Source organism: Mytilus edulis, chromosome 12, assembly GCF_963676685.1.
Source record: "Mytilus edulis chromosome 12, xbMytEdul2.2, whole genome shotgun sequence".
In the NCBI taxonomy this organism is placed as follows: Eukaryota; Metazoa; Mollusca; class Bivalvia; order Mytilida; family Mytilidae; genus Mytilus; species Mytilus edulis.
Window position 1 is genome coordinate 10,424,049 of NC_092355.1, and position 24,586 is coordinate 10,448,634.

Genomic DNA, 24,586 nt, shown 5'->3' on the forward strand with positions numbered 1-24,586 from the left:
TGCAGAATTTATCTTTGTTTCAAATAAAGAAATAATTGGCATAAGTTTTATCCTGTCCAGTACTATAAAAAAAGATTCACATAACATTTCATTGCATATAAGAAAAAGTCCATCACTGGAAGTTAACCAATCAAATGTTTACATCTTTTAAACCTGTGTACAAGCTTTAGTAACCATGTTACCTCAAGTTTCCAAAATTTTCTTTAGAAACCACAAATAAAAACATATTGGTGCTTTGAAATACACAAGACGTATGTTCAGGACTTATAAATGTTTTACTGCAATGAAATGTATGATTAATTACCTTCAACTGTCAAATTCAAGGGAATATTGTTTTTCGACCTATTTGCGTGTACAACCAGATGTGGCGTACCATAATTTGGTGGTATTACACCTCTATGCTGTATTTTGTGTACTGTTGTTTGTCTTTGATAGTCGTTTTTCGACTTGTCTTACTATGGCATTTTTAGTTTTGTTTTCTATTTATGAAATTTGAATATCTCTTTTGTATCTTTTGCTTTTCTTATCTTAAATAAAAATCTAAGTATAGATTGTGAAGAACAAGAAATCTATGAGATAGACTTTAAAATAAAATATGAGAAAATGAGTTTTTAAATATGCTTTTTAAAAAAGAAATTGAAAAGATAAAAAAAAGCGTCACCAACCGTGTTTCCTTGTTACAAGTAAATGCTTCAATTTCTCTATCATTCCTTTATAAAAACTTTACTATTTGAGTTCTCTCACCTCAAATGGCCAAGTTGATAATTTTGTCTCAAAATTGGCAGATTCCGGCTTATACGTAGACCGATTGTGTTACAGTTAATCTACCTTAAGGCCACACAATAACCTTTATACATATTCATTATTTGAAATAAAAGTAAATTTGTATACTTCTGATTGTATTTTTGATAATTAGAAATGACTTTAAATATTGTGTATTTCTTTCATATAAGGTACTACTAAATGGACACAAACTGTAAAAAAAGCATTCACTAATGAACAAATATAGTAAATCATGTACTTGTGAATACATTTCATGTTTTTTCTTCACTTAAAACAAATATAACTTGACCCATTTCAGCGCAGCTTTTAAGTACTTAGTCATTTATGTTATTTTTTAACAGAAATAAGTCACACTTTATGTGATTATACATTCATTAGAAGTGATTAAATCGTAAGTCTAATACAGATTGCTTTAAGTTCAAAGGAGGACAAGACTTTAATGTTGCCATTTAATTTGTCATATTTGTTATAACTTTCAAGTTTAATAGGAGACACATGCCGAACAACTAAAAGGGTCCACACTTCAACATGATTTTTCTAGCTGGACTGGAAAAGTTGGAAAAAACTGCTGAATGAAACTCACATGAAGGCTACACAAAGTAATCTTAATTATTCTAATATGTCGGCATTCATTGTATTAGCCAACACATAGAAACCATAACTTCTGCTGTCGTTAAAAGAACGGATGAGAATTTTTTTTATGCAATACAATTGAATTATCGAGTACCAAAACATATTAAACCATCAACTTAGAAACTGTACAACAATCCTATCTCAAGGAGACATGATATACAATAGATACGTGTGAAGTTGTTTTATCTCTTTATTTTTCGTCTTGATAAAAACCGTTACAATATGTAGATAACAGTTCGAGAGTTTGAACATACACGGACATGACTTCCTTGTTACGTTTATGTCAACGTATGTTTTTTTTTGGATGTATTTTCTTCTTTTTTGAAGACTACTTAGTTATAGCAGGACAGAACATATACGGTAAGAAAATAGTATACTACATTATCATACATGTAAGAAGTAAGGCATGCAGCGAAAACTGAGCCGCCCTATACATAGCTTAGATTTGCGTAAAAATATGCAATAACACCACTGTTCTATTGGACATATGACGGTTATAAATGCAGTTTTACTAGCGACGCTATCTGAACTAGTTTAACGAATATTGTAGGGCGAGTGTCAAATCCCAACCGTATTTGACGATTATACTAAAGTCAAAGTAAAATATTGATAAAGAAATGAAAATATTAAAGAAACTTTGATTGCGATTGACAAACGCACTTATAAGATAATTTCAATATGTTTAATGGGTTTCAATACAATATACGCGAAGTATACGTCAATATCGTTTGTACTTATGACGATAACAAATATTCATTAATTATGTGTGTAGATTTGAATCGACTTGAAAGTTAACGGCACAGAAAAAAACTAAAATAAGAGTTTATAATTTCATTAAAAATTAGCCAAATATTATGATAATTGCATCCTAAATTTTCTACATAAGAAAATAAATATGCCGAGTCGTTTAATGTGTTTATACTTTTATTTTTGCCGATTGCTTCGGGACTTCCTGTTTAATTTGTTTTTCCTTGGAGTTCATATTTTTGTTAATTTACTTTTTGCATTTTATTTTATAGTTTATTATGAATCATGGTCGGCCTCAATGCACCATCTTTTCGAAATCATTGATCCATTAGCCACAAATCATTGATGAGTCGGAGTATATCATTGCGTTAATTATATTTGTTTTCACCCCACAATTTATCAGTTGGTATAAAGAGTTGATAAATCGCAAATTACAAAATATCAAACTATATTCAATATCTCCGTAGAAATTAAAATAAACTATCTTCTCATTGAAAACTATTTGTAGACGTTACCTGTTATCATAAATATGATAAAGGTGTGACATATAATGGAACAGTTAATGTAACTGTCGATGGAAGCCCTTGCAAAAACTGGAAGATGTATCATTCTCAATATGCAAACTATTCTGAAGACAATAACTATTGCAGAAATCCAAGGCCAGATACATTTAATAAAACTTGGTGTTATACCGGAGACAAGTATGTAGTAGGACTATGTAACATTCCAGCTTGTGGTAAGTGTGATATAATATTAGTTACATAATGTGCTAGTTACATAATACGATATTTACTAACCCCGAATATATCTTATTAGGTCACTAGCACACTAATATGTAACGAATTTATCTTACCGACTATCTTTGTGTCTTGAATTTAAACTAGAGTTGTCTCATTTGCAATCATACCACATCTTCTTAGTTTTAATTTACAATGTTCAAGTTTTCAATTTTAAGAACCTACTTCCATTGGTCTGCACAAAAACTAATGCCAACAATAAAAATTTAATATTAAAAACCTTGATATTACAATATCAAACAGAACTTTTGATACATTTAAAAAATCGAATAGTGCCAAAGTCGTAACTAAACTACTGACCGCTCCACCTCCCTACTAGCCTAATATGGAATAGGCGTAAAGTATATTGTTTAAAAGCGAAACTATTTTTCCCGATGGAATGAACACTATTGAAAAAGTATGTTCTATTATCAAGCAAAGAACAAGTAGTATTGCATTTGCTGGAATAGTGATTCCAGAATATTTTATTTAATTTAATTTAATTGTGCTATGCTTTTTTGAGTTCTTGTATTTCATTTATTCTTATGTTCATTGTCTATATGCAATTTTGTTTCTTTGTTGAACAAGTTATTGTTTTTATATCAATTAATATTATATTACACTGTTGACTTATGCTCTTCAACTTTGTACTTTTGGCTTTAAATTAAATTTGATCTGAGCGTCACTGATGAGTCTTATGTAGACGAAACGAGCGTTTGGCGTATTCATTATAATCCTGGTACCTTTGATAACTATTGTTTGACCGTATTTGACGATACAACTAAAGTCAAAGCAAAATATTGATAAGGAAATGCCTATATCAAATCCGAAATATAACAGTTATCATCCTTTCGTTAGATGTGTTTGAGCTTTTGATTTTGCCATTTTATAAACAACATTCTGTTTTGAATTTCCCTTGGAGTTCGATATATTCCCCACTTTTTAACCCCTTTTCAATTGAACTGGTACAAAATAAAAATTTGGTACTGTTATTTGTATTTTTATAGAATCAGTACTCCATCAACTGAAAAATTTCCTAACATACAATACTCGTGTTTCTTAAGATATGATTGTTTTTTCGAAGCATAAATACAAATGTATATGAAATACTGAAATTTTCCTACAATGAATATTACTAGTTTTGAAAGTTAACATGTAATTAAAACAATACTCAAAACGAAAATTAATTTGACATTCGGCTATTTTGTTATATTGATAATGTAGGGTCTATTTCCTCTGTGTTTACTTTACACATAGGGTTGAAATCTGAGAGTTGTCATTTTCTACGAGAAAAAAGTAAAATAACAAAAATAATGATGTCCGTGGAAAATTCACAAAACGAAAAGTCCCTAATCAAATGGCGAAATCAAAAGTTCAAACTCATCCAATCAATGAATAACAACTGTCTTATATAAAGTCAACAGTAGTATAACGTTGTTTGAAATTCAAAAATCGACTGAGAAGAAAATAAATCCGTACTACAAACCAAAACTGAGGGAAACACATCAAATATAATAGAAGAACCATGACACAACAGAAACACAACACTAAATATAACACACACACACACGAACTATAATATAACAATGGTCATATCCCTGAATTGATACCTGCATTTTCGTATATAGAAAACGGTGGATAAAACCTTGTTTTAAATCAAGCATAACGTCTAACTTGTGTGACAGTCGTATAAAATTCCTTTATACATTTGCATGTACAACAATGTGTGACAAAACAAACAGACATAAAATAATGTCACCAATAGGAATACCGCAGTCAACATTGTCTTATAATCTTAATCACTAAAAAAAACCCAAAGATGTCATAAAATAAAAAGACAAAGCACATTAGCAAAAACGAAAAACGAGTGACAAAAATGCAAAAAAATCCACAGCACAATAACACAATGACAGGATGTATAAGTATTGAGCCACGTCAAATAGATATTACTATAAATTAGACTTACCATTTACTGTAATAACTTAAAAAACATATAAGAGAACACTCCTCTTAGATCAGGTTGGTGTCTCTTAGACATATTCCCCATTTAAATTCTCAATTAAATACTATAGAACGTAATGACGATGATAAACAACGTCAATACTAAGATTGGCTATTTGTCGACAAGGTCTTGATATCTTCTGATGATCTTTTTTCAGAAAAAAAGAGACTTTCTTTGACATAGCCCTGATTCATCAAATTTCTGCCCAGACACTGGTGAAGTTAGCTATCTCTTTCTGAATAAAACAGTTTATTTGCTGATGTAAGGCTTGCAATTTGGAACAAAAATCAAAATATCATTCTTTAAACAGTTGACAATACTTTGTGTAATATATAAATTTATGATATATTTGTCTAAACTTAATGAAAGACAGAATTATAAAATTGTATATTGTAAAATTAGATTGCAGAAATTCGACAAATGATCTTCATTACAACGGCACTATCAACATATCGAGACACGGAAAGACATGCCTTAGATGGATCAACATACCGTTTCGGTATCCAAATGAACGTGAAAACTACTGCAGAACTCCTTTATATGATAGTGACAACGCTGGTGGTCCTTGGTGCTATGTTAATTCTACAGATATTTCTTGGGAGAGATGTAACATACCTATATGTGGAGGTAATACATGAATATAACGGTTTTAGTCTTGTATAGGACAACATACTGCCCTTTTTGTTACCCCAAGTGATGTACCTATTTTTAAAAGGAAAACCTTTTTTTTAACATTATATCGATACTAGCGTTTATTATAAATGACGGTCCATCTATATCCTAAAATTTCTTTGGGTAATCAGGAGGAGAGAAAAGTGAATAATATAAGGAATAAAACATTTGTCTAATTACAACGAGAAAAATAAATGAAAACCCGTCAATATTATCATCTTGAAGTAACTATTAAAATAGAGTCAGGGACTGTGATTCATAAATAATAGCTCTTTTACTGCACGAACAAATTATGATACAATTAACAAAAAATCATTACCTATTGCAAAACAATTATAAGGTCAAACCAGATCATACCATATATGGTATATCGTAAAACGAACACACTAAATGATAACAAAGAGATCATGATTTAGTATTGTTTTCTTTCGTATTTGGATCTCATGTGTTTTAATAAAAACTATTCTTAACTTAATTATGAGTTTTGCGTGTATACTCTGTGATATCGACAGTTTTTACAATGAGATGTCAAAACAACCAAAGTTTGAATTTTGGAATTGAGATGGCGATTTTTCATTTGCGAAATGTTTTTTTCTTCTTACGGGATATTTTTCGGGTCTTGTGTAGTCAGAGCGTATTACACATAGATAGCAAAAAAAAATGCCCAGCCCAGACTGGAGGAGTTAAGTTTGTCTCGAAATCGTGATATCGTAACAGATTTATTTTCAAATAGATAATCATAATCCATTTCATTTCTTATTCATTTTCTCTACGCATATAATTATCTACCATTCCCGTTGTACCCTCTCTCTAATGCATTGATTAAACAAAGATACTGCTTCTACTTAATTAGGTGCAGAATGTCCAGTTTTTGTTGACAACTTGGAAACATTAGACAGAAAAACAAGATACCATTACGGAGAATCTGTGATTCTTAACTGCAAATCTGGGTACATACTTATTGGACAAAAACTTTTGACATGTTTGCAGTCCGGTCAGTGGAACGATACAATTCCTAGATGTGAAGGTTTGCATAATTTTAATGTCTGTATGATGTTGGATCTAGATTTTTATGTAATGTTGGTACATACAAATTAATGTTAAATCAAATGTTGTATATCGGTTTGTACATGCTGCACAACATTGATGCCGAATGACGGAATATGGTTTCTATATTATTGAAAGAAAAAAATACCCGATTTAGAAGGAAGTTTCAAACTCCTCACATTTTACACCTCAAACCCCAGATCATCTTAAATAGGAATGTCTCAATTTGAGATAGTTAAAAAAAGCAAGCACATCTGATTGACTTCTTATCTGAAATAACGAAATCTGTATTTGCATGTAAACTTTTTGAAAAAAAATGCGTTTAATTTGCAAATTGATATACCGATATTATTTATAACTAGCATAAATTTGGAAGACAGAAACTGTAAATTACCAAAAGAAAAACGGAGACCTTCAAATCCGCATTAGAAAAAAACCGAAAGTTAGAGAAATTTAAAACAACCACCACGGAAAAAAACGGTGAACTGAATTCTGATCGTGAATTACTTTGGGATTCCATAAGGCATATTTCGTAAATAGTGACAAACAAAAAGGTAAGATATGCTACACAGAAGAACAAGTGGTCAGTATGCTGGAGTTTCTTATCGACAACATATTTGTTGAGTTTGGAGGTAGACTTTTCCAACAAATTGTCGGCATTCCTAGGGGAACAAACTGTGCGCCTCTTTTTGCCGACCTCTTCTTATTTTCATATGAATCGGAGTTCCTCCAGACACTTGTAAAAAACAAGAGAATCAAAGAAGCCAGATTATTTAATTTCACTTTCAGATATATTGATGATGTTCTTTCCATAAACAATCCGAACTTTTCTGATTGGGTTCCATTAATATATCCCCCAGAACTAGAGATTAAAGAAACAACAGACACGGCTTCCTCCGCCTCATTTTTAGACTTATATCTCGAATTTGACTTACACAGTCATCTCAGTACCAGAATCTATGACAAACGAGACGATTTTAATTTTGAAATCATAAATTTCCCCCACCTTAGTAGCAATATACCAACTTCACCTGCATATGGGATATATATTTCCCAACTTATTCGATATTCAAGAGCTTGCAGCTCCTACTCAGACTTTGTAATACGTCATCAGTGTCTGAGTAGAAAGTTGATGAAACAGGGGTATGTCAAAGAACGTCTCGTTCTTTTTCTAAAAAAGTTCATCGGAAGGTACCAAGACCTTGTTGATAAATATTCCGTATCAACTTCTCAAATAATACACGATGGTCTTGATGTATAGATTCTGCGTACTGATGTTGTTTATCATCTTAACAACGTGTTTTATAGTTCTTTCATTTGTCTTTGTTCTATTATTAATATTACTTTTACTGTTAAATGGTTTCATGTGATATTCGTTTCACGTGGCTCGGTACTTATACATCTCGTCAATGTGTTTGTATTGGCTTTCATTTTTTTGTGGTTTGTTTTGTATTTGCGACTTTTTGTATTTCTTTTGTTCTTATAACGTGACTCTGTACTTTAAAAGATCCCGTCAGTATGATATTGTTCTATTATATGTCATTATGATATATTTCTATTATGAATTACAATATACGTTGAACCACAAACGTCAAAATCATTCAATCGCGTAGTGGTATTAACTATTTTTGGATTCTTATAAATTCTATATATAACTTTTGACTAGTTTAAATCTCGGTCTAATTCTTAAATTTATTCCTACATACTTTTGATTTTTTAACCCTGTATGCTAACATTCCCATGAAAATTTTAAAATTGTTTGTACGCACATTGAACGACAAATTTATGTGACGTATAAAATTTTCTGACGTCAGACACTCAATAAATGTGTTCGTAGATAGTAGATGTTTTTGTGTTCTGTTAAATTGTTCCTTTTAAAATTGTTAAACGATGATGACTGATGTACCCATATTTTGACTATTATATTTATTGTGTCTGTTTATTTAACGCATCAATGTAAAAATATCGGAAATTGATGAGACTGTCATTACAAAAGTGAGAGGGTTAGCGCTATAGAACCAGGTTTAATCCACCATTTTCTACATTTGAAAATGCCTGTACCAAGTCAGGAATATGACAGTTCTTGTCCATTCGTTTTTGATGCGTTTTGTTATTTGATTTTGCCATGTGATTATGGACTTTCCCAATTGATCTTCCTCTAAGTTCAGTATTTTTGTGATTTTACTTTTTATTAAGACATTGTTGATGGAAATCTCATTTGTGCGTTTCAACAGAATTATTGCGATACCGAGAAGTGCCAGTTCGAATGCACTGCTAAAGTTATTAATCAATAACATTTGATATGTGTTTTTAATTCCTCCCTCAAACTTTAAAGAGTTCCGTTGCACGATAACGCACTTATGGTGTATTAAATTATAAGCCTAGTACCTTTGATAACTTCTAGCATGTCGAAATGTCCTATTGTATTGTTTATTTGTGTATTTTCTGTCCTGAATGTTCTTGCATTTATTTGTACTGTAATCTTGTCATGTAATGTTGTCATGTTATGGTTATATTTCACATTGACATTAAAGCGCGAGGTTTGGCTAGCCGCATAACCATGTTCAACCCACCATTTTTTTCTTAAAATGTCCTGTACTAAGTTAGGAAAATGGCAGTTGTTATCTTATAGTTCATTTTGTGTGTGTAGCAATGTCGTAATTGTGTTTTTTGTTGCACTTTAGTATTTCTGTTGTTTCGTTGTTTTCCTCTTATAGTTGATGTGTTTACCTCAGTTTTAGTTTGTAACCTGGATTTGTTTTCTCTCAATAATCGATTTATGACTTTCGAACAGCGGTATACTACTGTTGTCCTTATTTATCGTATCATTATTATTGATGCAGAATTGACATTATCATTAATGAAATCCCCTAAAAAACAATTGAATAATTGCTGCAAATTGAGCACGAAATAGCTAGCCACCTGTTTAAGCAAAATACTACAAAAATTGATTCTATCTTGGAAAGAGGAAAATCTTGTATCAAACAATCTAAAATAATATTGAAATAGTAAATAAATATGACTTTCTTTTTGAACAAATCAATCTTGAAATAGACCACGGGGTGATGGTGATAATCGTCACAATTGAAATGATAACATCGGTTGTATTATGAAAACGCTGTAGATCAAAATTGACGTGTTTGTTAATATACGACACAAACAAATCATTAGTATTGCACCTTTACATTTATCTTTTTTTTTAATCATCAGATAGTTTGTTTTGTTAACGTTTTGGCTTCATCAAGGAGAGGCGAAATATACTAAAAACTCGTACAAAAATACCAAACTCAAAGGCAAATACAAAATGGGGAAATTCTTAGAAACTAACAAAATCGAACTCTTTATCAAGTGAAATATTTTGAAGGTGTAAACTTAATTGTAAGTGTTTTTATTATTTTGTTTTAGATGTAGATGAATGCTCAAGTAATCCCTGCAAAAATGGAGGAACATGTACTGACCGAGTGAATGGATACACGTGTAGGTGTCGAGACAACTACTTTGGTGCCAGTTGTCAAGACGGTATATATTCTTACAAACATTGAAATTGAAATTGAAATGTCAAGTCAGTCATGATTTCTAAATTAAATTCTGCATTAAAATTCTTACTTCATTTGATACACTCTCAGCTTAATTCATCACAAAAAAAACCCGTGATAACATATGATGTGTTTTTCAGATATCAGGAAATGTCACTATACAACCTGTCGCAACAGAGGTATATGTAAAGAGGGATTAAATGGAACCCATGTTTGTATTTGTCCTCGCGGATATACTGGTGAATCATGCGAACAAGGTTTGTGAGGTTTATAATGAACAGTCGACATGTACAATTTTGAATGATTCAAAAAACACCTTGTCCGAAGAAATAATTCATGAAGACTAATTATCCTTTTATCATTTATCAAATAATAACATCAGCCTTAAATAAACGATATGATTTGTAATAGATCTCCAAGTCATTTGGAAACAAACATTATCGTGTTAATACAAATGCAATATTTTTTTTTGTTATTTCATGTTTCTCTATTTTCAATAATACAAGGTTTGATAAGTGTTTAGTATGACTATATATTTTCACTTCTGTTTCTCGTACACTGAACAAGTTTTGTTTTGTAAAAAATATTTCTGTTCTCCACTTTACAACAAAGTTATATTCTTCTACATGTGTACAATTTTCTTTATGGCACCAAGGTTATTTGTTCAAGATTATGGTTTACTTTCTGTGATTATTTAACATTTCACAGCTGTATACTACTGTTGCCTTTATTTATTCACCCCTTATTTATTGATTTTGAATTTACATTGTGTCATAGATCAAATTTATTCGTTCAGTGTATGTTCACTTGTGTTTATATGTCTTTTGATTGAGTTAAGGTAGATGGGGTGTCTAAATAATAATCCATAGAATGTTTAAATAATTTGCCAAAATGTAGTTTATATCCTGCTTGTTTAAAATCATTAATAAAAATAATGGACTTATTTTCACACTACAGGTTGTGTAAAATTGCCAAATTTTCCGCCATAAAACGAAAACTACACCATAGAATTTTAAGATAAAATAAGAGAAGATAGCTCAAATATTATGCTTCTAGATAAGAAAAAGAAAAAAGGGGGTCACCGGACTCGTTTTCTTGCTACATAATAAAAAGGATAAATTCCTAACACATTCTTTTGTAAAGGTAACACTATCTGAATTATCTGCCCTTGCATTTAAGTTGCCTCCCCTTATTTGGCAAAGTTGGAAAACAATTGAATCAAACAAAAGTATTCGTTTTTTTGTAAAATACAACCATAAATATAATAAAACATGGCATTTTCTATATTAATAATGAAAATTCTTACACATGAATTACCTACTAATCTAAAAATTTGCACATGTCATCAAAGATTTAGACCTTCCTTTCTGGTATTTCAAAATCCAAGATGGAGGAAGACACCCTATCTACCTTAAGCCATTGTAATTGATATTTTATAGTGTGTCGTTACATGATGTGATGTTACACTATTGTTTCGGGTAAGAGTAAAGGTTGGTTCATATTAAAACGTTTAAACCCGCTGCATTTCTTTGCACCTGACCTAAGTCAGGAATCTGGTAATGAGTAGTTGTCATTTGTTGGTGTGGTTCAGAAATGTTTCTCGTTTCTTTTTTTTTTAAATAGACGAGCCTGTTGGTTTTTCTGTTTGAATGGTCCTACACTGGTCATTTTTCGGGCACTTTAAAACTAACTGTTCGGTGTGAGCCAATAGTCCATGTTGAAGACCTTACTTTCACCAATAACAGTTTTTCGTTTCCAAATTGTAACTTGAATTGAGAGTTGTCTCATTGGCACTCATACCACATCTTCCTATAACTTTATAAGAAATAACACTTGTTTTTGTATTGACATTCATCAGAAACACCCTTACTTAATTATTTGAAATCGAGGAATGTAAAAAAAGTTTGTTCAAAGGATAAATTTACAAATGGTGGGGATATTAAAAGAACAGCTTAAATAATCTATGTTACGTATTCTTGGAATCTAAGTTTCATTAAAAAAATATTTGAATTTATCATCGGAGAATTTTTGATTTTTTTTCAAAATTACTAGTATGTCAGTACTAAACACTGATAAATAGGTCGGGTTATAACAGGCCGCCAGTGAAGTATCGGTGCGGTGTAAGAAAATGAAAACAACGCTCTATGAATTTTGTAGATCACAAATATTATACGTAGTAGTAAAGACTAAAATGTTATATCATTAATATGTTAAAATTTTGTATAACTATTGGTCATGAAATGCTAATCTGTAATAAGCTCAAAGTCTTTTCTGCCCCAGGTATAGATTGGTCGATGGTATTGCCACAACCTTTTGATTTCACCGCTATTAATGAGTCTTATGAAAACGAAATAAATGGTTATAAGCATGGTATCTTTGAAAAAATTTCATCTCTAAGTATATCTAAGAGTTAAGTGCTTTTTCTGTATTTTCTCCTACCGAACATGATTTCAATAAGTAGAGAGGATGCCGCTGTTCGAAATTCATAACTCGATTGAGAAAAAACAAATCCGGGTTACAAACCAAAACTGAGGGAAACACATCAAATATAAGAAAACTACGACACAACAGAAACACAACATTAAAAAGTAACACACACAGAAAGGAACTATAATATACCAATGGCATTTTTCCTGCCTTGGTACAGCACATTTTAAGAAAAAATGGTGGGTTGGACCTGGTTTTGTGGCTAGCAACACCTAACACTTTTATGGCAATGTGAAATATAACACTTAAATGACACCATGTAAGCTATTGAGTTATGTTGAAATAAAGGTTCACATATGAAAATAATTTTGAATTGTAATATCGCAGTTGTTTGTACATGTATTTAATATTCATCTTTACAATATAGAACCAAACTTCAAGGTGCCGCCACAGATACTACTTCTAAATAGTAAAATAACAATACCTGAAGGAACTAGTAACAGCTCTATTCCATGTTTTGCTGAAGGAATTCCTTTGCCCAGTATCAAATGGGAGTCGATTGATGTACGTCTAGTGTTAATATAGAATAGAAATAAGCTGTATATAATCAGTAGTCAAATATGGAACTGTTACTACAGAAATGCTTGCAATGTTTTATTCTTTCGATATGTTTTGAAAAAACCCACAAAATAGCATTTACAATTATGAATGCACTTTTTATGCATCATGTTCAATTTTCTTCTCAATTTACAGAGATCTAATTTCAAATAGTGTAATAACGAAAATAGAAATATCTTACTGTAAATTCAGATGTATTAATGCGAAAATGCGACAGTATCAGGTCCGCAATAATAAATACACGCATTAACATCTGAAACAGAAATAAGTTTAATACATCATATTCATCCAAATGAGATTAAATTAATAATTAATAAAAGATCAGCATCGTTTTTAAATTCTTATTTTCAATTTTCTACATTTCGACACTTTCCCGATTAAAAAAATATGGAATATCTATAACCCACAACGTACCAAATCAAGCAGGGACTAACGTGGTCGTAATATAGTGTCGAAATCACTTGTTGGAATACGGCTGTTTTAACTCAAAAGGTAATGACATAAGCAATCACAGTTTCCAGGATCATATATTTTTTTATACCAAACATGGGTGTATACTACCTCTAAGAAAACTGTTTAAACTACCTTAATACTGAAGAATGTTTAAAAGGTTCAATGGTTTGAAAGGTCGGCCGATTGGACATCCATTTTACTTTAAAAATATCTAATATCGGCCGTTTTCAAACAGTTACTTTTTACTAAGTTTATTAAACAAGTAAATATATAGTGGAGTTACTTAACAGAAATCACTTTTATGGATTCTCTCAAAGTTTAAAGTCATAAGTATGAAGCTGGATTCCGTGTAAAATTGTTTTTAAAAAAGTCGATTTAATCATAAGGCTTTTTTACAATAAATTCCTTCAAGTCTGTCCTTCCTCTAATTTGTTCATAAGGGCGGGCAATAATAATAATAATTATTAGAGGTATTATGCAGTGACATGTCCTGTCGGGTTAAAACACTCTTCATAATTTATAACACAAATGCATAATGCAGGTTAATACGTTTCTTTACTATTTGTACATTGTTTTTAACTTTTGTGCATTAAACTCTACCTTTTGTCTTATAAATCCTTCGAATTGACAGTCACACCTTGCACTGTGTGTCTTAGAGGCCCGATTAATTTTCAAAGGCTAGAGACTCCGGACTTTGAACAAACCAAAAAAGCGGCGGGGTTAAACATGTTTGTGAGATCTCAACCCTCCCCTATGTCTCATGCCAACGTAGATAAAAAAACAAAAACACAGCAGTACGCAGAGTAAAACTCAGTTTAGAAGTCCGAGTCCGATTTCCGGTTTAATAACAATGGTACAATGATTAACAAAGGACTACGAACAGTAACTGACATGACAGCTTCAGATCTTCACTAAACTGAAAGATAATGTCTTCATCAAATTAAAGTAAGCACAATCCCTCTCGTTTGTATTGCTGTTCATTTCTATTTTCAAGAAAACATCGCTACCATCCAATGCGAGACAGGTTGTAGATTATTTGATTTTTGAAAATGTTACAATGGCCGATAGTGGACTTTATATGTGTACCGCAAAGAATGACATTGGAACTGATGTTAAAGTTCTGCATTTGATTGTTAAAGGTAATTATTCCCTACTATTTCAGCAAACGCAAGTTGGTAATTTTGTCAATGTGTAAAACAAATAAGGTGGCGATGATAAAAAGTTTTGCACGTTATTTATTCATAATCATGTACTATTTAATCATCTGTGCTAATACGTTTTTAGATTAAACATATGTGGCAACCACACACAATCAAAACAATATGAAGTTAAGGGGATGTGGTATTATTGTCAATACAATAGCTACCAGGATACCACAGGTAAAATCTTTGAAGTATTGTAGGTTATTGTACAGTCTTGATCCACACTGGTTAATTGATTGATTGTTGCTTGCTTTTCATCCAGCTGCATGTTTAGGACTAGAAACCGGCATTTATTAATGCTGGTTTCAAAGTCAAACCAGAGTGAAGAACGGATTCCAACTGTAAATAGGTTATGGCAGATAGTAGTCAGCAATTAAATAACCTTCGAACAGGTCACATACAGACCAAACCGAAAGATGTTGCAAGTGTTCTCAAACAAGCAATCAAAGTGGTTCTTTCTAGTCATATAATGATGAAGCATAGGATAAAACATCAAATTTCTGATCTGATGTGGCTGTGTATTTCAGAATCCCACGAATACAAACGTTCGTTATACTTTGGCCAAGTGACCATATCTAAGTCTGCGTTTATGCATAACCTCTTTTTTATGGTAAGTGTTCATCAGCTTCAGTACGATGATACATGAGACCATTAAAAATAGAAACCGACGACTTGATGCATGGTGCAGCAATAAAAGAAATCGAGCACATACACAAATTGACCGGAATTACAATGCTTTATTAAGAATATGATTGTTGGATAACTTTTAGGGTTAAGCTTATAGTATAATTCTTAATTATTGTAATGAAATTTTGAGCGGTCTTTTTGTCTTTTCTATCGACAAGTCAATTGTCCAAATGTCAGATCAAAAGTTACTTGAACAGTCGATTTATCAGTTTGAATGTCCCTCTAGTATCTTTTGCCTCTCTTCATCAGTAATATTATGTGATAAAGTTTAATTAAGTTTTGAATCGCATGCGTGTGGATGAATGCGTAGCTGCAAACTCTTACTATGTTATTGCACCCAATTTTGATATTTACGAGATACCCGCACTTTTGTTTTGTTACTTTAATTGTATCTTCCTTATCGAACAGCAATAAGCTACTGTTGCCTTAATGCATGCATAAACTATTCAGTTGAATTATCTGATATCAGCTGTTATTTTGTAATGATAACTTCAAGATATACGAGTTTGGTTTTATACATATAGGTTATTAATGTTTGTCACGTCATCTTTCAATTAATAGCGAAATGCAAAATTAAGGAATATCAAAATTTTAACCTTTACAAAAGTTATCAGTAATTTTAAACTTCAGGTTCTGATGTGCATTATACTGTTTTGTTACAGCCAAACCAGCATTACTTCACACGGGTCCGGTCATACACGCAATATCTACAGTAAAAGTAGACTACTATACTGATGCAAAACTAGTATGCAATGTTACTGGATTCCCTAAGCCTACTGTTACCTGGAAGCATGGCAATGTAAATATATACTTAAGAAAAACTTTCTTCATATAAATTATGCAAAAAATATAACGATGTTAACGTTTGTCGACATACCTTCATGCACATTAAAATAAAAATATGTCGCGTATCGCTTGCTTTGCTTTTACAACGACAGCGTACACATACGAGGAAATTGAAATTGTACGATTTAAAGTGCTCCCTTACGACTGGTCGTCGTCTGTTTTAGTGTCATGCTTTGATTTACGTAGTTTTCAGTGAACAATTCAAATAAGTTGAATCACCACGTGACAAATGGCGCTCTTTTGGGTTTAAATTGCATTACTAAAGCATACAACTAAAGATTAAAAAAAAAACGCTGACACGTACGAAGCTATATTTCTTAATAATATAACATTTGGTCAAACATGAAATTAAATGAAGCGTTTTCCGAATTATTTCGATTCTAATAAGACAAATACGGTAATTCGTTTGGATCGAAGAGCTCTAGGTGGAGGAAAATATTTGACGTTCCAATAAATTAACGCACTTTTAGATTGGCGTAAAAGAACGGAGCAAACAGAATTAGTGGCATGCTCAACTATTTACAATAACGTATTTCGATAGATTTGGATGAATTTTAATGATAGTTTACTTATATGTGTTCTATGTATAAAACATTGGGCTTATACCACATTTTAGCATCGTTTGTTTACGTTTCCTTGTTGTAATGATTTTCGGTATCAGAAGCGTGTATTTTCCTTTAAAATGCTTAAATTATTACGTCATCATTCTATGACGTCGGGTACTTCATTCATAAAAAAACATATGACGTGGGAGTACTATCGGAACAACCAATGCAATATATTCATATTTTACCACGGGTGTGTACTCAAAGCGTTTGAAGGACGTCATGTTAGAATAAATATTTATAAAGGGTGCAAATTCAATAATTAAGTGTCGAGAAAAATATCATAAATCAAAAAATTAACTTGCCAAACATGATTATATTATGTATCTTTAACAGTGACATATTGATGTAAAGTATAATCATTAAACGTAGATTATGAAGAGAAAATAAATATCAACTTTCAGAAACTGTTGCATACATCTGGAAACATAATGGTTGTGCACAATGCTACTAATACAACAGCAGGGTATTACACGTGTATCGCAACAAACGACGTTGGAACAAGTCAAGTAAACATATTCCTTGAGGTCACATACGGTATGTGCCTTTTGATATACATTTGCTCTTCAACTTTGTACTTGTAAGGCTTTATAAATATTTTGATATGAGCGTCACTGATGAGTCTTATGTAAACGAAACGCGCGTCTGGCGTACTAAATTATAATCCTGGTACCTTTAATAACTTTTTGCATTGTTATGGTCACATCAGAAATCAATAGTTTACAAAACGGTAGAAAATATGAATAACTATAGATTTTCAACCCCGGAAATAGTTTACATTGGCTGTATATGGATTATTTTTAAAGGAAATTTCTACAATGTATTTTATTTATTTATAAAAAAAATTAAATAAATTAAAACAACGAATAAATATAAAATGATAGCACTTTACTTACATACGCCATTGACGATAACAAATAGCAAACAAAAGAATTTTGATACTGATCATAAGGTGTACAGGTTTTTTTTTAGAATTCAAACTTTTTCTGTTGAAATGATCAGTCCTTCATTTGTTTACAACATTATACTACTTAAAGATATATTTGCACGGTCATTGATGAAATTTAGTAATTACAATCCCTTTATAATGACAAAATTTAAGTGTGCTTATTGCCAGTATTTGATTCCAAATACACTGTTAGTTGGTTCACCTGACAGAGGCGAAACCCACAGGTAACATTTGACATATGCTATTTGCATTGGTATTTAATTTGAAAAGAAACTTATTAATTATTGCAAATATGTAACTTTTTTAATACTCAATAGAAACGCTTTACCAAGAAAATCAAATCTTATTAACAGGCATATGATCGATTATTTATCTTTGAAAAATTGTTTAATTTGAAAATATTTTAGACTTTTATGAAGCAACGATGATAACTGTTAATTTGTCATTCTTTAGATACGCCTAAAATTGTAACTCCCCCGAGAACGGCTTTTGTAATGGCAGGACAGTCTCATAGTTTTACATGTATTGCAACTGGTCATCCCAAACCATCACTTACATGGTCCTTTAAAACGGTAAGTTTACTCAGTATATTTAATTGTGTACTTTTATTTGATGCTTTTGTTGTTTCAATAGCATGTGCAAGATTTCAAAGTATGGATACATATCTATTCCGGATGCGCGAGTTTCTCGCTGCATGAAAGACCCATTGATTGCCTTAGGATGTTGTCTGCTCTTTTATCCGGTTGTTGTCTCTTTGACAAATTACCCATTTCCATTCTCAATTTTATATAATAAATAAAAAAGCTTATTGCTTTGAAATCAATCAGTAAAACTCTGAGTGTAACTGTTTAAACTTTTATTTCGAAATGTACTTGTATTTAATCAATGAACTCACAGATAAAATACAAAGAAGGGATTGTTTACATACTATTTGTTTTCCGTGAACATCAACTACATCTTATTTAATTTGTCTTTCTTCTTTTTCAATTCTAGCGTCTCACTATATAGTTTTTGTAACACAGGCATATTCAATTCACATCAATTTCACGTGACTTTAAATGTATGAGAATCTCACGTTAAATTCACATAAATTGCACCTCAAACGAGCTTTTACTTGCAACTCTTATGTGAAATCAGTTTATGTGAGTTTCACATAAATCTCATGTAAAACACATCTGAATTTCATGTGAAATTAACATGAATTTTGTTCACGTGAATTTCACCTAAATTTTTAAAAATTAAGAAATTCGAACGCCATGTAAATTTTCAAATTTAATTAAAATGACGAAAAATATCACTATTTTCACGTGAAATCCATGTAAAATATTTCACATGAGAATCGGGTGAATCTCAATTCACGTGAAATTCACATGAAAATTTTCACGTTAGTTTCATCATGACGTGAAATTTTTCATGTGAGCTTCATGTGATATTCATGTGAAATTCACATTTGCACATTTTGCCCGTGTATGTTTTGTAAATGAAATTAACAACAGGTTGTTTATCAGTTTTACAACATCTGGTTCAAAGTCACTGCCAAAAGTCTTCTGCTCATAGAAGGGGAATTTATTGTATTGATAGGGGTATTTTTCTGTTAATTATTCATGTTTCATATTTAGTTATGTATAACACTAAGGGTTAATTGATTACACCAACGGAAAGTAGTAAGGGTAGATTTGCTTAGTACGTTATTCATTTATGTCAAAAATGTATTAATTACAACTTCATGTATTTTTATTATGCATTTGGTGACATTGTTATGAATATGATCGTTGACAAAAATAAACTTTATCTTTAATAGTTTGCACAGGAGTCTACTTCAATGCCTTCCCATCAACTTCACCAAAATGGACAAGAACTTACTCTTTTCCCACTCAAAACACTTGAATCAGGAACCCTGACATGTACGGCAGTGAATGCTTTTGGAGTTGATAGAGCATCTGTTGCAGTGGTTATAAAAAATCGTATGTATCATAGCTCTGATTCGTTGGACCTTTTGTCCCCTTTTTGTGTTACTAGCTCTTCATCGTTTTACTAATTTTTAGAGTAAATAGTCCAGTCGATTTGTGCAGATTTTTACAAAATTGATCAGATTGTGGTAAAAGCATGAAATTTGGCATAGTAGTTGTATATATCATGGACAACATTTTAAGCTATGGACCCACTCTGAAAGTCGAAACTGGCGGAAGAGGCGGCCATTTTTAAAATGGCGAACGTTTGATCTCTATTAGTTAATAAAAACAATCATGGTAGTTATATTAGAGAAGGTATTAACGTGAAACCTGGTGGAAAAACAGTGCTGATTCCAATTGCCTTGTTGAACAAATTTTTTGAAAAGGCTACCTATATTGAATGGCGGCCATCTTGAAAAAAATCTTGAAATTTTTATGCCAAAATATGTAGACGGCTCCCCAATTTTTTTTCCTGTTTCGTAGCGGGTACAAATAACTTTATATTTTTCGACAATGTACGTTATTGTTTTTATCTAGAAGTTCAATCAACTGCTCAAATGATCTCAATTGACGTTAAAAATATCTCACAATGAATAATATGTATATGTTTTGTCAAACAACACAATAGCTGTCTCTGTCTATCATATTCTATCACATTATCCTCCACATTAACACAGAGTAGTACAACTTAATACTGCCTTTACATATTTGGATTTTCTTTGATAACCGTGTTCACTTTGACTAATTAGTTAAGCGCTTGCTGCAGGAAAATTCCTACAGAGTCATATCGTATATTCATCACAGATGACAAGGACTGTCATCTGAGGACTTCAGATATTTATTTAGTGGTAGCCATCTTGAATGATGACCATTTGAATATATGAATTTCCAATATTTCATTATTCGCTATTTTTATTAATTCACTGTTTGTATCTATACTTTTTTTGCTAATTTATATTGGATATTCACAAAACGGTAAGATAAGGCAATAAGGTCGTTGAATAAGCTACAATTAAAAATTGCTAAAAGAGGGACGAAAGATACCAGAGGGACAGTCAAACTCATAAATCGAAAAAAACTGACAACGCCATGGCTAAACTGCAAGTAAAAGAACTCATGTATTTTTTTTAGATATGTTTATTTTGTCAACATATGCTTGCCTTAAATGAGCACTTAGCGGATATATCATATATATGAATAGTAACAGTCATAAATAAATGATTAGCAAAACTAGTTGTAAATGCATTAAAAAAAAACTGAGTATAAATTCAAATGACAATTTAGGAAAGCAAATAATGATATATTTGAAATTAACGTTTTCCAAATAGCCACATTCAACATAGCCACTTATACTTCAATTGTCCCCAGTTGATAGTCTTTGTCATAACAATATACGAAAGGTTATCAAAATTGGTAAAGTAATATATTTTTCATATTTTTTTTAATAATTTTTCATATTTTTTTTGAGATGATTTAAAATGGCCGCCCAGAGCCGCCATTTTGAATTTTTCAATTGCGTCCATAGCCATAAATGTTAGTTATGACCTCAACTAACACTCTGGTAAGTTTCATGCTTTTTCCACAATCTGAACAATTGTTTCACAAATCGAATAGACTAAAACAGTCTTGCCTCAAGTATCATCAAAGAGACTCATTGTCAATATGCGTATCTTGTGCATCATAATTGATACCGTCATCATGGTATGTATAGTGTCCGGTTAGGATTGTAGTCTGCGAGTGAATCGGTCCATTGTGCGCCATGTCTTTAAAAAACGTTCTTAAGAAAATAGTGCATGGTTACCATTATCTTTTCAACTTCAATTTATGCTACTTTTGTTCCTTATGTGATCTTTTTTATCAAAGGAGTAAGAAATCTACTGGGCTGCGGTGAACAATCAGAAAAATGCTTTGTTATAAAAATGTTCTACTTAAAAAGGTATGGCCTCCTTGCCTAACACAAACAAACTATGTACAAAAAAAACCAATACCACACACACTCGTATTCTCTATTTTTATTCCCATTGACAATACAATTTGAATAACACAAACAATGAAATGAATAATTCAATCTCTGACACGATCAAATTTTAAATTTATGTTGAACAAACACCAGTTAGGTATTGTATCGAAATATATGTATCTCGGTTTATTATAACTCTGATATATAGAAATAAATTTAGTCTGAAATTGTCGTTTTCAATACAATATCGAGCATCATTGCAAAGTGTCTGATTATGTGGATGCATTTCCTTCGACATTTGCATTGGTATGTCTACAAACAAACATGGCTCAATTCTGTATCGTGTTGAAAAATATAACCACGGAAAGTTAAGTGTCTGACTAGGCTCGTTAGTAATTAGATCGGGTTTTTTCGAGTGTGACTACTTTTTTTTTCGAATGAGTATGACCAAAAATGTAAACAAACAGACTTCTTTTTTGACAAGACGTGATATAGAAGCGTGTGTTTAATGCACAATGTTATGCTAGGTATTTTAGTATTTGAGTTAAAACGATATTATCAATCCGACATTATATTTTGTTAAAAAAGTTAGTTTATTTAAGTAATGAACATTTCTTTTTTCAGCAGGCACTACAGGTTTTGGGTAATCAAGACTGCAACTGGCAGATGGACAATGATTTCTACATTTACAATTAAACTATTTGTTTACGATTTAGATACATTGTTTACAAATTTGTAAAAAAACCCCACCAATTACAAGGAAGAACACTTCACTTACATAATTTAGCAATTAGTAGAAGAGGTCAGACTTACACAAAAAAATCAGAATCTGTTACTAATTTGAATCGGTATTTCATTTATATAGCACTTCTTACCGACTTTCCGATTGTTTCGTAATTCATACATTATCATATAAGGCTGGTATCACAGAGAAACATGTTAGGGCAGGGAAAAAGTATGAGCATCTTTAACTTTCCGCCATCAAGATGATTGTCTAATATTAAATAGTTCAAAATTCGGTACTATATTGAATTTATCTATCCCATCAATCAGGAGATAAAGGATACAATGGACAGAGAAACGTCTTCTTCATTTTTGGAAATTGAAGTTGGTTCAAAACAAAACTTAACGACTAATGAGATGCTTTCAACTGCCCAATTTTGATCTCTTCATTTCGACATAACAAATTTTCAGCAGCGCATTTAAACAGAGTATATATCTCCCAGATTATACGATACTCCTCGTATACTGCTGTTTCCTTTATTAAACACCATAAAATTCGGAAAATGGTATTTTGAGTGATTGAAATTTCCTACAATAAAATAATTCTTTTTAAACAAAAAGAAGGTTTTTAACACTAGACAGCTCGTTTAGGTTTGAATTAAGTTTTGTACATTGTAAGTTATATCAGTTCTTAAACGTTTGAATTATGTTTTTGGTGTTCAACTTGTTTTATCATTGGGACAACCTATAATCTAAATATATAACACTCTGATACCAGCAAACATTTAATAAACCTGCGTATCTTTTGACTTTGCCGATACAAGGTAGTATGAACTAACCAGAAAGAAAAAATCTGTGTCATGCATCTATTTACAATAAGAAACCTACATTGATAGTAAAACACAATATGTAATTAGTTCGACAGAAAACAAGCAAAATGATTAGTAATTTCCGGAAAAAAACTGAGATCAGTTGATCATTTGATCAATATACCGTTTTCACAAATAGAAAATATTGTTTAACAATATTAAGCAATGATCTAAAATGCATTTCCTAATGTGTGTTTTCCAAATAACACCATACTATGTTTGCCATCGCATGACGCACGAGTCGAAAAAAATGAACTGAATATTAGAAATGTAAATTTCATAAATTCTCATGTCATTTGGTCAGTTCATTCGATAATTTTGTTTTTTCTATTTCTGGTCATTACCACTCGATAAGTGTCTCCCTTCATTTCAACTGTAATTGGTTAACGCCTTAATACTAGGGGAGATGCGGTTCTACCTCAGGCATATATTACCTTAGCTGTATTTGGCAAAAACTTTTAGGAATTTTGGTCCTCAATGCTCTTCAACTTCGTACTTTATTTGGCCTTTTAAACTTTTTTGGATTCGAGCGTCACTGATGAGTCTTTTGTAGACAATAACGCGCGTCTGGCGTATATACTAAATTTAGTCCTAATATCTATGATGAGTTTATTTAGTTCTTGCTTGATATGTTCTACGATAGTAACAAATTTGTTTGTCGAAAAATAAAAAAAAATAGTCTGAAATTTTTTTTTATTCATCAATTGTTTCAAAATATTTCAACAGTGGCAATTTCATCAACTACAAATAAAATCATTTATTAGTCAAATGTTAGATTTCATCATAATTATGACAACACTTATGCGTTATTTGTTTGTGTCTGATCCTTTATCCTGTTTTTCGTTCAAATTGTTTAAGTTTGTGTCATCATTTAGCCGTGTGCATAAATTGTAGTTTTGTTTATCCGAAACTTGAAGCGCCAGCTGAAAAAAAATTATAGATTTCTGTCAATTGGTAATGGGATATCGGATATAAAAAGTTGAACATTTCTTTTTTTGACATTAGGATTTTAAATTGCAGTTGAGAAATCCAAGCTCATTTTACTACTGATTCGTGTGTTGAACTCATACATGCCGGATAAAAAAAGTATCAGCGATGA

At 31.4% G+C, this 24,586-nt stretch overlaps 1 protein-coding gene across 1 annotated transcript; it reads left to right on the forward strand.

Annotated features, from left to right (window-relative positions):
* The first annotated feature begins 1,664 nt into the window (after positions 1-1,664).
* Positions 1,665-22,989, forward strand: LOC139498987 (basement membrane-specific heparan sulfate proteoglycan core protein-like). The gene is made up of 13 exons (XM_071287630.1): positions 1,665-1,776; positions 2,672-2,899; positions 5,344-5,568; positions 6,467-6,640; positions 10,066-10,179; positions 10,337-10,453; positions 13,051-13,187; positions 14,689-14,833; positions 16,246-16,382; positions 17,439-17,571; positions 18,437-18,555; positions 19,785-19,947; positions 22,520-22,989. Exons 1-13 carry the CDS (start codon positions 1,677-1,679, stop codon positions 22,540-22,542), a joined length of 1,815 nt encoding a protein of 604 aa, XP_071143731.1. The 5' UTR covers positions 1,665-1,676; the 3' UTR covers positions 22,543-22,989.
* Positions 22,990-24,586: the final 1,597 nt, after the last annotated feature.